The 16,055-nt window shown below is 62.2% G+C and overlaps 1 protein-coding gene across 1 annotated transcript; it reads right to left on the minus strand.

The window, feature by feature from the left end:
* Positions 1 to 338: 338 nt before the first annotated feature.
* LOC131275877 (basic proline-rich protein-like) lies at positions 339 to 5,343 on the minus strand. Its single transcript, XM_058287509.1, has 2 exons — positions 4,597 to 5,343; positions 339 to 1,565 (listed from the first exon to the last, which is right to left on the minus strand). Exons 1-2 carry the CDS (start codon positions 5,341 to 5,343, stop codon positions 339 to 341), a joined length of 1,974 nt encoding a protein of 657 aa, XP_058143492.1.
* Between the last annotated feature and the right edge of the window lie 10,712 nt (positions 5,344 to 16,055).

Below are 16,055 nucleotides of genomic sequence, written 5' to 3' on the forward strand. Positions count from 1 at the left end.
CAGCCTGAGCCCTGCGTGCCTGGCACTGGGTCCCTCCCTGCCCGGGAGGCCTCGGAGACACCCCAGGGTTAAAGAGAAGGAAATTGTGCGCCCCCAAGGGCACCCCCCATTCAACTAGAACAAATGAAAAACTGTGTAGGGGAGCAGAGCTTGGAGAGTCTCAAAGAGAAAACCAATACACAGATAATTTCCAAATAATTCTTATTTTTTTCTTTAACCGAAAAAAAAGTGCCCCCCCACTCGCGTGTGCGTGGGTTTTCACTCCATCAGGGCTGGGGCTCTGGGCACCGGGGAAGGGTGTTTCATTAGAGGCCACTGTGACCGCCCGCGTGGGCAGCTCACCGCCGTGGGCCCTGGAGGGGCAGGCACTGCACCCCACCCCGGCCCAGCGCCGACCCGTCCTTCCCGCGCCGCAGCCCGGCCCCCGCGCGGGGCTGCTCTTCAGGGTGGAACCGAATGCGCCGACACCTCCGAGGCCAGGGTGCGGTGGCAGGTGCGGGATGGCTGTGGGGAGAAAACGAGGTTGGGGGCGGCCCCGAGGCCGAGCTGAGATTCGGAGGAAGGCCCGCAGGAGCGAAGGGCCTGGCGAATGGAGAGGGCGCCCCTTCCTTTCTAAGGGCTCCGAACCACTTAGGTAAACTGAGGCCCGCCCCTGTCTCCGTGCGGCGCCCCGTTGATTCCCGGCCCTCTGACGCCTGGCTGGCGCCGCCTGTCTTCTGGGGGTGGGGGCTGGCGTGGGGGCCCGGGGCGCGGTGCAGGGGGGCGCGGGGACCCTCGGCGCAGGCTCGCCCGCCGCCGGCCGCCCCGCGTCTCCGCCCCCGGCGGGGCGGGCCGGGGAGGGGCTCGGCGGGTCCCCGCCCCGAGGCGGAGCAGGGCCGGGCGGGCGGCCGCGGGGCGGGCCGGGGCGCCGGCGGAGGCGCCGCGCACAGGCCCGCGCTGGCTCGGCCCTTGGCTCCCGGCGGCGGCTGGCGGAGGAGGGCGGCGCGGGCGGCCAGGCCGGAGGGGCGGCCGCACACTCGCTTCCCGGCCCGCAGGGAAAGGTACCGCGCCCCGGACCCGCGCGGGCAGGGCTGCCGCCCCCCGCGCGCGGAGCGAGGGGCCCCGCGGTGCCCGATGGCCCGGCCGGCCCGGGGGTCCCGCGGCCGGTGCGGCGGGGGGGGTGGGGGGCGGGAGGCCGGGGCTCGCCGTGCGCGGGGGCGGCGGTGATCCGGGGTGGGGGTCGCGGGCCGGAGGGCTGCGCTCGGGGTGCCCGGCGGGCGCGCTCCGGGGCGCAGACAAAGCCGGGAGCGCGGCCCGGAGGCTGGGGGCGAGGCTGGCCGCCCCCGGGACCCCGGGCGCGGGGCGCAGCCCTCCTGGGGGCCGACCGCGCGCTCTCGGGTGGCCCGGGCTTGGCGGGCTCCGGGCTCGGAAGAGGACGGGGCGTGCGAGGCGCACTTTGGAAGAGGGAGCCCCGGCCTGGGGGCGCTGAGGCTTGTTCCCGCGGGGGCCGGGCCCGGACCCCTCGCTGCTCGCGCCAGGAGTGGGGCCCGACCTGGGAGATGCCGCCGCCGCGGCTGCGACAGAGCCTGCGGGCGGTGGCGCACCCGTGCCCCCGGGGCCACTGGCCGGTGCCGGGAGCCCTAGCCGGGGCCGCTGGGAGTGGGCGTGAGTGGAAAGCAGGTGGGCCTGCGTGGCGAGGTGTGCCTTCCCGCCTCCCCTCCCCCTTGGTGTGCGGGAGAGACCCGACCCCTCGGCTGCTGGGGGCGGGGATAAAGTACCGTGAACGGGGTGGCTTCTAGCGGCAGTTTATCTTCTCACACTCTGGAAGCTGGAACTGGAAATCAAGGTGCCAGCAGGGCCGTGCTGTCCCTGAAATCTGGGGTGCTGGGGGGCAGCCTGCCCTTTTCGTGTGCACTTCTCCCCTCTTGTAAGACCAGCCGTGCTGGGCTCGGGTCCCCCGGGCCAGGTTTTGTCTTACCCAAGAACATCCAGATTGCATTTGGGGGCCTGGGGTCAGGACTCGCACTTGTCTTTTCGGAGGGCACAGTTGGCCCCGCGACCGGCTCGGGGCGCCAGGGCCTGCTCCGCGCCTCGCCTGCCTCCCCTTCCCAGCGTCAGCGGCTTCCTCCCACCTGGGTCACCGCGGAAGTCTCAGCACGTGCTCGGGCCCTTCCATCCACAGCCCCGGGTTTCCCCGGAGCCCCCCCTCCCTCCAGCACGCTCCCGCACTTTTCAGCCAGGCTTCTGGGGAGCTCCGCACGCTCCTGCCAGCGCGGCTCTGGTTCCCACGCCGCTTCCCTGGAACGGCCTGGCCGAGGAATCCAGGGAGTGAGTCCCGTGTGCAGGGGAGGTCTCCCTCGGGGTCCTTTGGGCTCGGTCATCCCGCTCCTTCTAGAACCGAGAAGCTCTCTTGGCTTCTCCAGGTGACCGTCCGAGTGCCCCGGGGCACCCTGTCCCCGCCCCCTCCCCTCCCTTTGCCCCCCCACACTCCCGAACCTTCTGTTTACTTACCCCGACCCCCCCAGGAGCTCGCATTCATTCTTCCGATTTTTAACGTGAAGGATTGATTTACACCCAGCTCTGGTGCAGTTCGTGATTTTATCTCCAGCCTCTCCATCCAGCCACCCACCTGATGATTGCTCTGTCCAGGCTATATCCTAGGGCCAAAAAACTTAATCTGGGTGAAATAGAATCCTCCATGGTGCTCCCCCAACAGGGGTCTGCTCAGGCTTCCCCAGCCCAGGAAATGGCCCGTCACCCACTCACCTTTATAGGTCGGAGACCAGGTGACGCCAGCCCGGCGCCTTCCCCACGTCCAGCCCACACGAGGCCTTTGGATTCTCTCGACATCTGCTCAGGGCCTGCTCTCTTGGTGTCTCCACGGCTTCCTCCCGGGCCACGCCGGCGCCCTGTCTGGCTGGAAAGCTACAGGAGCTGCTCACCCCCTCCCCACGCCTGCCTTGCCCTCCTCCACTCCATTTGAACAGAGCAGCAAGAGAGATTTAGAAAAGGATACGTTAGACCATCTCCCTCCTCTGGAACCCGTGACAGCTACCTGTTGCACTCGAATAAAGTCAGACCCTCTGTGAGCTGAGCTCCCCCCAGCCGCACGCTGGCCACAGGCCCTTTGCATTTTCCTTGACAGCCACGGGCACCACCCCGGGGCCTGTTGGCGCTGTTTCCTGTTTCCAGAATGCTCTGCAGGGCCCTCGCCTTCTTCAAACGCCTGCTGGCACCCTGCAGGCTTGGCGGCGCCCTTCCTGGCCGTGCCTCCCTGTCCATCTTCTCAGGGCTGGGTGACCGAGGGCCCCCTGCCGAGTCCGGGCCCCGCCGGCACAGTGCCTGGCCTGTAGCTGATGCTCGGCACACCTGAGCCAGGTGGGAGGGCGGAAGGAGACGGGCACTGCGGTTCGCACAGGAGCCCCTGCCGACCTCACGGGACCCTGAGGGCTTTTAGTTTCTTTCCACAACAGCAGTTGCACATCGCTGCAAGAATCCGAGGGTGCCCGTGGGGTGTGGGAGAGGGAAGTGGAGGAGGGGCAGGGTGGCTGGAGGGCGGGCTGCACACCCAGGGGAGGTTTGGGGAGCCCGGGGTCCTGGGGGGCCACGGGGAGTGGGGATTCCCTTTGTTCTCTTTGGTGGAAATGCAGGCCAGGCCAACAGAAGGACGCGTGCGTGTGCACGTGTGTGGGTGCGTGTGTACACGGGGTGTGTGTACACGCGTGTGCATATGTACGCGTGTGTGTACACGGGGTGCGTGTGTACACGTGTGTGTGTATGTACGCGTGTGTGGGTGCATGTGTGCACGTGCACGTGTGCGTGTGTACACGTGTGTGGGTGTGTGTGTTGGGCAGAGGAGATCTCCTGACTCAGGAGATGGTGATGAGCAGCCAGCCTGGTGAGGGTGATTTCAGCTGCTCTGTTGGGTGACTGCTGGCTGCACAGCCCTGGGGTGGGGGGTCTCTGTAGACCCCTGGGCCTTGCCCCATGGTCCTCCCCTTTCCATGGGGTTGAACTGTGTGACCGGTGGTCTCAGGGGCCCTGAGAGCTGGGAGGGAGGAGAGCTGAGCCCTGGGCAGGGGCCAGCGTTGGGCAGGAGACGGCCGAGGGGCCACTGGAAGTAAGGTGGTGCTGGGAATCTTCCTGTGTACCTGGCATTGTTGTAAGGAATTTGCGAATGGGAACTCCTTTAATCCTCTTAACAGCTCTGTAAGGTGGGTCTTAATCCCATTTTACAGATGGGAGGGTCAGGCACAGAGAGGCTGAGCAATTGCTGGAGCGTCACACAGCTATCCAGTGACAGGGTCAGGGTTTGAGCCCAGGCAGGCTGGCTCCCAGAGTCTGTGCTGGACCGCTCCACTCGGCCCCTTCTCTCCTGCCTCTGATTGGCGCCAGCCGCGCTTCCTGGCAAATACATGGTTTTCCTGCCTCCCAGAGGTGCCTGCTTTGGGAGCTGGGAGTGTCCTTGCGTGGAGCGGGCAGCGAGTTCTCTGTTCCTTGCCTCGCCGTTCCCCCAAGAGGATCTCTAGGCCGAGACCAAGCTGTTGGGTATCATGCCTGTGTGTGTTTTGGGGTGCTGGGGTCACCGCCCCCTGACGTGCCAAAACAGCTCCCTGCTTGAGCGACGCCGCGCCGAGGGTAGCGCAGCTCTGTTCCGCTGCTGCCTAAAATCGCAGCCTGCCTGGGGGAGGACAGAGAGGCCAGGCGGGCTCTGCAGATTAGCTGGCCTCTTTTGGACTGGGCCTGGGGGCTGGACGGGGACCTGCGGAGGGCTGGATCCCAGGTGGGGGAAGAGCTGGGGAGGTGCCCAAGAAAGAGGTGGGAGCCGAAGACGGCCTGCCTCGCTCCACTGCTGCCCTTGCCGCATTCTGTCGCAGAATGAGTTCGGGGAGGCAGAATGAGTTCGGGGAGGCCGTCGCGTTGTCCCTGCAGGCGTGGAGGTCGGCGGCTCCGAGGCGAGTGCCCGGGCACCTTCTCCTTGTGGCAGTGGAAGGGCTGAGGCTCTCCCTGCAGGAACCGGGCCGGGGAGGGGGTGGCCGGCAGCCGAGCACCCCTGCCGGCAGGTGACCTGGGCTCCCGGGGCCCAGCTGCTGACCGAGGAAGGCTCGCCGACCTCGAAGGGGTGGGCTCTTTGCTCCAGATGCGGAGCCCCCGTTTAGGGAAGGGAGGGCGGCAGGGAGGTGGCAGTCTCTTCTGAATTTTGGGAAACCCCTTGGCTCCCTGGGAGCTGCTCCCTTCTGGGCGCTGGAGCACGGAGGAGGCTTCGTCCTTCGAGGCGAGGCGGGGAAGGCTGGCGGGGCCTGGGCTGCAGGGGACGTCCCCAGGCCCCACGCGGCCTGCCTGGCTGCGGTCAGCTCCCGGCATCGCCCCACCTGGCGCTGGGGGCCCTGGGAACACGGGACGCGGGAAGAGAGGGAGCCGTGCCGGGGAGAGCGGGGTGCCGCTCCGGCCAGCCTCCCGGAGGGGCCTGAGAGGGTCCCGAAGCCCAGGGCTGGACGGAGGAGGGCGGGGGTCTCGAGCGGAGGGGCCTTGACGCGGGCGGGGGAGGGCCAAGCCGCCGGGTGGGGACTGGTCCGCGCAGGCTCAGCAGGTGGCACGGTGAGCCGGTTAGAGCCGTCGCCCACACAGCCTCCAGCTCTAAGGGCGTCCGTGGGCACCCGGGCTTGTGACACGCAGGTTCCGATCCAGCAGCTCTGGGGGGGCCCGGGAGCCCACATTTTTAACAGCCCCTGGCCGCAGGGCCAGGCAGGGGCAGGGCCAGGTGCCGTCCAGGTGGCCCGGTACCTAGAAAGGGGCCCCCTCGGCTGCCGGGACGCGTCCCGGGGGGCTGAGCCGAGGCTGGGCCAGGCCAAAGGCGGAGGGGAGGGTGGGGGGCTCGAGCTGGGCGGGGACGGCCACAGGCCTGACTCCCAGGGCCCTGGCTGAGAGGAGCCTCAAGACCCGGGGGACGCCTTGAGCGACGCCCGGGGCAGGGTGACACGCAGGGCGCCTTATCGTGCCTTATCTCTGTCCACAGCCGAGCCCGAGGCCGCAGGCAGCCCATCTGGGGCCGGCACCCTTCCCCAGCCTGGGTGGGGCCGTGGGGGCTGGGAGGAGCCGTCCAGCCCCAGCCAGACGACTTCTCTGGAGCCATGATGTTCCCCGGGCCACCGTGATGTCCCCTCAGCCATTGCGATGTCTCCCACTGTGTGTGCTGCTGTGATGTCCCCTGGGCCACTGTGATGTCCCCGGCCGCCACGATGTCCCTGGGCTGTCGTCATGCCCCCTAGGCCACTATGATGTCCCCCGGGCCGCCGCAATGTCCCCCAGGCTGCCGCGATGTCTCCCGGGTCGCCGTAATGTTCCCAGGCTGCCACAACATCCCCAGGCTGCCGTGATGGTCCTGAGCCACTATGATGTCCCCTGGGCCGCCACGATGTCCCCAGGTTGCTGCGATGTCCCCCGGCCGCCTCGATGTCCCCCGGGCCGCCATGATGTCCCTTGGGCCACCGCGATGTCCCCCGGCCACCATGATGTCCCCGGGTTGCTGCGATGTCCCCCGGGCCGCCGTGATGTCCCCTGGCCACCGCGATGTCCCCTGCTGCTGTGATGTCCCCGGGCCCTCGGCCATCCCCAGCGAGTCCCCCCCCCACCCCGCTGTGGCTGAAGGTCCTGGAGCTGCTGTCAGCGCCTGGCGTGTCTCTGCTCCGACCCTCCCTGGCCCCTGCAGGCAGGGGCCGCGCGCCCTGAGGCCCCGGGTCCTGTCCTGTGGGTGAGGGGCCCCGGCCCTCCTGGGGCGGCTGGTCCGGCTCGAGGGGCAGCCTCGCCCGCTCTGGCTCGGCTCTGGTCTTGACGCACACGCCGGCTCGGGGCCCCGAGGCTCCTGGCCGCCCTCGTCGCTCAGGCCAGGCACGGCCTGCGGGGCGCTGGCCGGCTGAGTCCTCCAGCCCTGGAAGCGGGCAGTGGTGGCTTCAGCCCCAGGAGGGCAGGGGCTCCGCCGCAGGCAGGGCAGGGGGCGGCGGGCGCAGGGCGAGGCCCGCTCAGCCTGAGCTCCCCAAATGCCCCACGACCTCCCGAGAGGGCAGCGCCGAGCCGGCTGGGCCGGGCTGCGCTGAGTGTGGTGTGGTGGTGGGGGGGCGTTTCTCCAAGATTATTCCGAGAAACCTTAATCTCATGAGAAACCTTAATCTCATCAGCCGATGCTGAGTGGGGAAAAGGGTTCAGTGGATAAGTAAGGGTAGAAACTGGTGAGTTCACTCCACCATCCTTTAGGAGATTCAGAACGCATTTAAGAGCGTTAAAGGCTCTGACAAGTCCTGCAGGAACAGAAACCATTTAATGTTTCCCAAACTGATTTGACCACGGAAATCTGTATTTATTTATTTTTAATTGTGGCATAATAGACATAAAAATCGTTTTCAGCATTTTAAGTGGACACTTCTTTGACATTAAGTTCCCTGACAACGCTGTGTGATGGCCCCACTATCTATTTCCAGACTGTTTTTATCATCCCAAACCAAACCTCACGCTCGTTTTGCCAGAACTCCCCATGTCCCCTCCCCACCCCATAGACGCTCTTCTGCTTTCTGTCCCTAAGAATTTGCTTTGTCTAAGTATTTCCTAGGAGAGAACTCGTCCAGCGTCTGTCCTCTCGTGTCCAGCTCGTTCCACACGGCCGATGGCCTCGAGGTCCCCCGTGCTGCAGCACCCGCACCTCGGTTCTCTTGATGCTGAGTGACGTCCCGTCGTAGGGCAGACCACGGTGTGACGCTTCATCTGCTCTGACACTTGGGCTTCACCTGTCTTGGCCGTGTGAGCACTGCTGGAGTCCAGATTTCCACATTCACCTTCCTGAGGAGCCCAAGCAGCTTCCCGGGGGGCTGCGCCATCCCACCTCCCACCCGCAGGGTCCCCGGGCGCGTGCCCCCTGCGTCCTCCCCACACCTGTGATTTCCAGGTTTTTAAGTAACAGCCGTCCTCCTGGTTGTGACGGGGTACCTCATTCTAGCTTAAAGGTGCATTTCTTTAATGGCCAGTGATGAGGAGCATCTTTTCATATCCTTGTTGGCCATTTGAAAATCTTCTTTGGAGAAATGTCTGTTCAGATCCTCGGCCCGTATTTTAATTGGGTTGTTTGTCTTTTTGTTGTTGAGTTCTAGGAGTCTTTACATATTCTGAATTTTAAACCCTTATTAGATATATGGTTTCCAGACATTTTCTTCCATCCCGTAGGTTGTCTTTTCCCTTTCTTGATCCTGTCCTTTGCACACGTTTTTAATTTTGATGAAGTCCATTTGATCTATTTTTTCTTTTGTTCCTCATGCTTTTGGTGCAAAATCTAAAAATCCCCTGCCTGCTGCAGGGTCCTGGAGATATTTTCCTTGTTTTCTTGTAAGAGCTTTGTAGTGTTAGCACTTACAATTTGGTCTTTGTTTTAGTTTGCTAAAAGCTGCTGGGAGCAATATACCAGACGTGGGGTGGCTTTTACACCGGGCATGTGTTGGGGTAAAAGTCGGCAGTTCTGAGGCCGTGAAAGTGTCCAAATCAGGGACGGGTCAGCTTTAGGAACAGGGTGTCCTGGGGTCCACAGAACCTTCAGCTGTCACAGTCAGGGACCCATTTCGAGGTCTGTGTAGGGTGAGAGGTAGGGTCCATGTTCATTCTTTTGCATGTGCCTTCCCCTTGTCCCAGCACCGTTGGGTGAAGAGAGTGTTATTTCCCCACTGAATGGACTTGGCACCCTTGTTCAAAATCAAGTGGCCACAGAAGTGTGGATTTATCTCTGGACTCTCAGTTCTATTCCATTGGTTTCTATGTCTCCCCCTATGCCAGGACCACACTGTTTTAATTACTGTAGCTTTTTTAGTAAGTTTTGAAATGGGAGGTGTGAGTCTTCCAACTTTATCTTTTTCAAAATTGTTGGGTCTATTTTGGGCCCCTTGCAATTCCATACGAATATGAAGATTCAACTTTTCCGTATCTGCAAAAGAGCCTGCTGGAATTTCGATAGGGATTGCATTGAATTAGTACATTGCTGAAGGCAGTGTTGACATCTTAACAATATTAGGTCTTCCAGTCTTTGAACACAGGATGTCTTTCTATTTATTTAGGTCTTTTAAAATTATTTTCAGCAATGTTTTGTAGTTTTCAGTGTACAGGTATTTTACCGCCTTGATTAAATTTATTCCTAGGTATTTTATTCTTTTCGATGCTATGGTAAATGGAGTTATTTTCTTCATTTCCTTTTCAGACTGTTCTTTACTGGTGTATAGAAACCTACCTGACTTTTGTGTATTTATCTTGTATCCTGCAACTTTGCTGATTTGGTTTACTAGTCCCAGTAGCTTTCTTGTGGATTCTTTGGGATTTTCAATATATAGGATCATGTCATCTGCAAATAGGGATAATTTGACTTCTTCATTTCCAATTTGGATGCCCTTTATTTCTTTCTCTTGCCTGCTTCCGGTAGTGTTGAATTACAGTGGTGACAGCTGGCATCCTTGCCTGGTCCCTGATCTTAGGGAGAAAGCTTTCAGTCTTTTATCACTGAGCCTGATAGTTGCTGTGGGTTTTTCATAAATGCTCTTTATCATGCTGAGAGAGTTCCTTTCTATTTCTAGAAAGTTTCGTGAATGGTTTTATCACGAAAACATGCTGGATTTTGCTAAGTGCCTTTTCTGTGTCAGTTGGGATGAGCATGTGCCCCCTGCACTCTGTTCATGTGCTGTCGCACTGGCCGGCTTTCTTGTGTTGAACCCTCCTTGCATTCCTGGATTAAACCCTGCTTGATCGCGTGGAACCTTCTTTTAAGGAGCCGTCGGATCGGCTTTGCTGGTGTTTTGTTGAGGTGTTTGCATATGTGTTCATGAGGGATATTGGTCTGTAATTTTCTTTTCTTGTGCCGTCTTAATCTGGCTTTCCTATCAGAGTAGTGCTGGTCTCATCAAATGAGTTAGGAAGTAATCTGCTTCAATTTTTTGGAAGAGTTTGAGAAGGATTAGTTTAAATCTTCTTTAAATGTTTGGTAGAATTCAGCAGTGAAACCATCACCAGTGGAACCTTCTCTGGGGAAGGTGTTTGATGACTGAGCAATCCTTTCTTGTAGGTCTGTTGGTATTTCCTGTTTCTTCCTTTCTCAGGTTAGGTAATTGTAAGTTTCAAGGAATTTGATAATTTTATCCAGGTTTTCTAATTTGTTGGGATCTAATTGTTGATAGTGTCCTTTCTCTTTTTCTTTGTCCATCTGGCTAAGGGTTTGTTGATTTTAGTGATCTTTGAAAAAAAACAACTTTTGTTTTATTTGATCCTCTCTATTGCTGTCTTTATTTTATTTACCTCTGCCCTAATCTTGACTTTGTCCTCCTTCCAATAACTTTGGGCGTAGTTTGGTCTTCTTGTTCTAGTTTCTTTGAGTCTGGAGTTAGGCTATTGATTTGTGATCTTTCTTCTTTTTAAATTTCTTGCTGTAAATATCCCTCTGAGCACTACCTTTGCTGCACCTCATAGATTTTGGCATGTTGCTTTTGTTTTCATTTATCTCAAGATATTTCCGAATTTACCTTGTGAGTTTTTCTTTTTTTAAAAAATAGATTTATTTTATTTCTCTCCCCTCCTCCCGTTGCCTGCTTTCTGTGTCCATTCTCTGTGGGTTCTTCTGCATCTGTTTGTATTATCAGGCGGCACTGGGAAACTGGGTCTCTTTTTTGCTGCATCATCTTGCTGCGTCAGCTCTCCGTGTGTGCAGCGCCATTCCTGGGCAGGCTGTATTTTTTTCAAGTGGGGCAGCTCTCCTTATGGGGCGCACACCTTGCACACGGGGCTCCCCTACGCGGGGGACACCCCTGCGTGGCAGGGCACTCCTTGCACGCATCAGCACTGTGCGTGGACCAGCTCCACACAGGTCAGGAAGCCCGGGGTTTGAACCCTGGACCCTCCATATGGTGGGCGGACGCTCTATCCGTTGAGCCATGTCTGCTTCCTGTGAGTTCTTCTTTGACTCATTGGTTACTCGAGTGTCTTGTTTAATTTCCATGCATCTGTAAATTCTCCAGTTTTCCGTCTGTTCTTGATTTCTGGCTTTGCTCCGTCGTGGTCTGACTATGAACCCCTCTGAAGACGTACTGATGCTGTCCCCCTGACAGGAGAGCACCCTTTGAAGGGCTGCTGTGGAAGGGTGCTGCTCAGTGGGGGCCATGAAATGGGTGATGGGTGGGTCCAGACGTACCAGGGAGGAAGGCTGGATGGGGCTTCCTGGGGGAGGTGGGCTTGTGGGGATGCGCTGCGGGGGGGGCACGGGCCTGCGAAGGCCCAAGCGCGGGGCGGCCCTGGGCAGCAGCTCTGCCCCCCCGGGACCCAGCGGGTAACTGGCCTTGGGACTCCTGCGCCACACTTCCTGCCACGGTCTCGCTCTGAAACTTCTCCCCCGGCCTTTTGTCACCGGTTAGCGTGGGACTCAACCTCTTGTGCCTCAGTTTCCTCATTTGTACCACGGGGATTCCATTCCTGCTGGGTGCCCTTGCTGATTGTGATAAACGAGGCGTCTCAGGGAGCGGCCAGGGAAGGGACAGTCGCCGTGGACTTGAGAGGCACAAAAGCCAGAGCAGTCTCCAGGCACGGAGGAGGAGGGAGGGAGCTGGGGCAGGTGGGAGACGGCGCGGCTGCGGGCCTGTGTCCGGGTGGGTGGGGGCACCTAGGCGAGTGGCGGGCTGAGGATGGGTGGAGGCCCCGGGGCCCTGCCTGCCCCGCTTAGGCCACGGGGAGCCACTGGAGGTTGTCGAGCAGGCACTGGGTTTATGTGATGAATGTGGCAGGGACTGGGGGGGCGGGGTGCAGGATACCCCATGCCTCGGGTTCCCTCTCACAACAGCGGCACCTCTTGACGTCCCAGAGCACGAGGGTTTGCTTTCCCTCAGGTTCTCGGAGCCCTGAGTCATTTCCCCAACACGTCAGGAGTCTCCCCGTCGCCTTCCTGGAAGGGGTGTCACCAGGGCACAGGGTGGTGGGGAGAGTGCCAGCCTCCCCCTTCCCCGCCCCCCAGGGCTGGCCGTACCAGTCTCTGAGGCCGCCCTGCCCGGCCCGGGGGGCTGCCCCTCGTCTCCTCGTCTCCAGGGAGCCAGGCCTCCCGGTGGGGGGCGCGGGTGGGCGTGGCCTTGGCGGCCGCGGGTGCCAGCGCTGACGACTGACAAAGCCCTTCCGGCTGAGCTGCCGCTGAATGGGCCGCTCAGCCCTGTCCTCCTTCGCCCCTCGCTCGCTCTTCCTTCCTCGCCCAGGCAGGGGCCCAGGGCTTTTCCTGCTCCCCTAATCCAGGAAAAGCCGGTGGGCGCAGCCTGGCTGGGGGGAGTGCAGCTCCCAGCCCCCCCAGCCCCCCTTCTCGCCCTGCTCCCCGGCACGGTTTTAAGGAAGGCGCGACCTAAGCCCAGGGGCAGACGCCCTTGGAAAGGAGTTGAAATTCATCGCAAGGCAGAACCGGGAGCCGGGCCGCCCTGCCAGCTTGGTGCCGGCCCGGCACGTGCCCCCCGAGGCCCAGGCGCCCGCCCCCTTCCCCGCCGGGCACCGGCAGGGCCGCCCTGGGCGTGGCCGTGGGACCCGGGCCGCGGGGCCTCTTGCCCCTTTCCTCTGAGCCTGTCCCCAAAAGGTCCACCGCGCCCCCCGCCCCCTCCCAGCCAGACGCCCCCCAGCTCAGCTCTCCGCCCTCCTGATCCAGAAAGCACTGCTGGCCCTTCCTGGGGGTTGGCAAAGACCCCCCCGTACCTGTGTCACTCAGGCGTGAGGATGACATGCCAGCAGGGGCAAACGTGCTTCGGAAGGATTTTAAAGGGACGCTTGGAAGTGGTAAACACGCGTGGTTCTCTTACTATTGTCCAGTTTGGAAAATTAATTTTAAAAAATCTTATACAGTTAACGCAAAACTTTTGAGTTACTCCGAAAAACGTTTGGAGTTTCAGAAGGAGCTCAGGGAAAGGAGGTGGGCTCGGCTCCTCTGTTGGCTTCACCGCGGGGCGAGGCCTTACTCTGAGGGGCTTACTGAGTGAACTTGGGGCTGGCAAGCTGTGGAACCACTCTGGACCTCAGTTTCCTCCTCTGTGGCGTAGGGGGCTTGGTCACGTGGCGTGATTGGCAGTGTGTCTGCACCTCCAATGTACTTGGCAGAAAGTGGTGATGTTGGCGATGATGGAATTGTGAAATTTCAAAGGCTGGTGAGTTCCCAAGTCTCTTTGACTCAACAAAGGGCCTGAAGAATCCGTGCATCACCCAAGCTCAGCATCTCAGCTCCGTGGGTGTTTTGTGGATGAAATCACGGGTTGGAGCTCAGGGCCTGCTTTGTGTGCTGGTTTGAAATGAGCCGGGCTGGCTTTCCAGGCCTGGCTCGGCTCCCGCCTGGGGGAGGGAGGGTGGTCTGTCAGGGCTTCCCGGGGGTGCTTCCTGGGTGCGTCGAGCATCTGTGGGGGGGTCCAGGTAAACCACCCTGAAGTCACCGGGAAGGCTTGGACCGGAGAGGGCTGGCGACTGCTGGGAACGAGGACTTAGCTGCCCGTTGAATTCTCTTGTGCATCCCCTGTCCCCCCCGAAGGGGTGGAAACCAAGAGCCAGGGCTGTGGCCTGGCCAGCTCGAGCCGCCCCCAAGCCTGGGAGAGCAGGCCCGCAGCCCACCCCTGTGCCCTGGCCAGGACTGGCCGGGTGAGCCCAAGTGCCAGGCGCAGCATGTGCCAGCGAGTGTGGGGGAGGGGCAGAAAGGTGGAGGGGGCCGAGGGGTGCCGGGAGCCGAGCAGGGGCTGAGCGGGAGCGCCAGCTCTGCGCCCGGTGCCCTGCCCGTCCCCCATCTGGGTGGCCCCTGCCAATCTGGACCGTTTCCTCCTCTGCAGAATGGGCACTGGGGGCTCGGGTGTGCCCGGGGGGCTCAACCGAGGGCAGTTGCTGTTTTTGTTTGTTCGTTTGTTCACATTTTCCTTTTGCCATTTTGTGATGTGCATGCCGCCTTCACCTGGCCGGAGGAGAGGTGGTTTATGATCGAGAAGACCCCTCCCCTTCACCCCAGCAAGCTGGAGGGCGCCGGGCGCCTGCGGGGTCCCAGGCTGGGCGGGGAGGACCCCGCGCCGCAGGAGACCCTCCCCTGGGCAGTCGCAGGGGCCACCGAGGGGCGGCTGGAGCCCCGATCCTCTTGGAAGTTTTGGAAGTTGTGGAAAGTGCTGGCGGCTCTTCTCCCCCCAGGGCCGGGAGGGGATACGGCAGGGAGCGGGGGCCAGGCTGCGGGCTCCGGCGCGGGGCGCTGGGTGCACCCCTGTGCGGGGGCCGGGGGTCCAGCCAGCTGTGCCTGGGGAAGGGCGGCCCCGGGCCGGCGTGTGGGGCCTGGTGGCGGCCCCAGGCCCCGGGGGCGGCCCGGCGCCCACTCCCGCCGGCGCTGTGCGGCCTGGCTTCTCTCGCCCCCTCGCCCCGGGTGGCGCAGTCAGCACCCAGCCCATCAGCGCCAGCCACCCGGGTCACACTGACCACCCTCCGCTGCACCCCGTCCTGTGCTTAGTGAGTCCTGGGTCCCCCCGCACTCGTGCTCCTGGCCGCCTGCCAGAGGCCGTCCCTGCCCCGCGTGGAGAGCGGCCCTCCAGCCCCGGTGCTGACCTGCTGGCCGGCCGGGGCGCCCGGCTGTCCCACGCGCTGGGAGCCCACGTTTTGGAGTGAATGAATAAGAAGGCTGTGCGCCCCCCTCCTGCCCTGTCATCACCACCCGCCCTGCCCCACACCTGCTGTGCCCTCCCGCCACCCCCAGACGCCCTGGAACCCCACCCCCGCTGCACCCACCAAGCCCTGCAGCCATTTGCTGAGTGGCCGTGTGACTGCTGGCCACCCCCTCCGCTGTTCCTTGGAGGCCTGGTGCCCGCGGGATCTGGTGCCCGCGGGATCTGGTGCCCGTGGGGCCTGGTGCCCATGAGGATCTGGTGCCTGCGGGATCTGGTGCCTATGGGATCTGGTGCCCATGAGGATCTGGTGCCCGTGGGATCTGGTGCCCATGAGGCCTGGTGCCTGCAGGATCTGGTGCCCGTGGGGCCTGGTGCCCATGAGGATCTGGTGCCCACGGGATCTGGTGCCCATGAGGATCTGGTGCCCGTGGGGCTTGGTACCCGTGAGGCCTGGTGCTCATGAGGATCTGGTGCCCACGGGATCTGGTGCCCGTGGGGCCTGGTGCCCATGAGGATCTGGTGCCCGTGGGACCTGATGCCCGTGGGATCTGGTGCCCATGGGGCCTGGTGCCTGCGGGATCTGGTGCCCGTGGGGCCTGGTGCCCATGAGGATCTGGTGCCCGTGGGACCTGATGCCCGTGGGATCTGGTGCCCATGAGGATCTGGTGCCCATGGGATCTGGTGCCCATGGGGCCTGGTGCCTGCGGGATCTGGTGCCTGTGGGGCCTGGTGCCCATGAGGATCTAGTGCCCACGAGGATTTGGTGCCCGTGGGATCTGGTGCCTGTGGGATCTGCTGCCCGTCCCCTGGCACTCTGGGGGTCCCCGCTCTCTGGGGAAGCCCCTGTGGGGAGGCCACGGCGTCCATCGAGCCTCCGTCAGCGTGGTGGCGGCTGAGTGGTGAGCGGCCCGTGGCGTCAGGCGTGGGGAGGGGACCTCGAAGGTCCCCAGCCTCTGCTGCTGGGTGCCCCGCCCGGAGCCCCCTCCCCTGGGCCCTCCCTGCCCGGCGCCCCCGCCTCTGGCTCCGCCCCACGGCGCTCCCCTGCAGCCCTTGCTCTGTGTGGATCCCCATGGTCATAGAGCATTCAGGATGCCTCCTGGGGGACAGACCTGCAGACATGGGCTGCCTGTGGCACAGGACTCATTAGAGAGCAGGCCGTGTGGCCGGAACGAGGTCACTCAGCAGGACCTTAACCCAACGCAGAGGGCCGGCGGGGGAGGGCCTGAGCAGGCCTTGGGGATGCAGAGAGCGGGCGGGAGGGCGCCATGTGTGTGGTGTGGTGCCCGTGGGCACGAGCAGAGGCTGGGGAGCGGGCGGGGGCTGGGCGGGGGCTGGGCGGGGGGCAGGAGGAGCGGGCGGGGGCTGGGCAGGGGCAGGAGGAGCGGGCGGGGGCTAGGGGGGCAGGAGGAGCGGGCAGGGGCAGAG

This window comes from Dasypus novemcinctus, chromosome 24 (genome assembly GCF_030445035.2).
Source record: "Dasypus novemcinctus isolate mDasNov1 chromosome 24, mDasNov1.1.hap2, whole genome shotgun sequence".
NCBI lineage: Eukaryota > Metazoa > Chordata > Mammalia > Cingulata > Dasypodidae > Dasypus > Dasypus novemcinctus.

Coding starts and splice junctions, on each gene's coding strand:
- LOC131275877 (XM_058287509.1), bottom strand. CDS start 5,343: ATGCCGGGAGCTGACCGCAGCCAGGCAGGCCGCGTGGGGCCTGGGGAC. Junction 1,566..4,596: donor CTCGGCGCGGCGTCGCTCAA/GCAGGGAGCTGT, acceptor CACCGCCCGCAG/GCTCTGTCGCAGCCGCGGCG.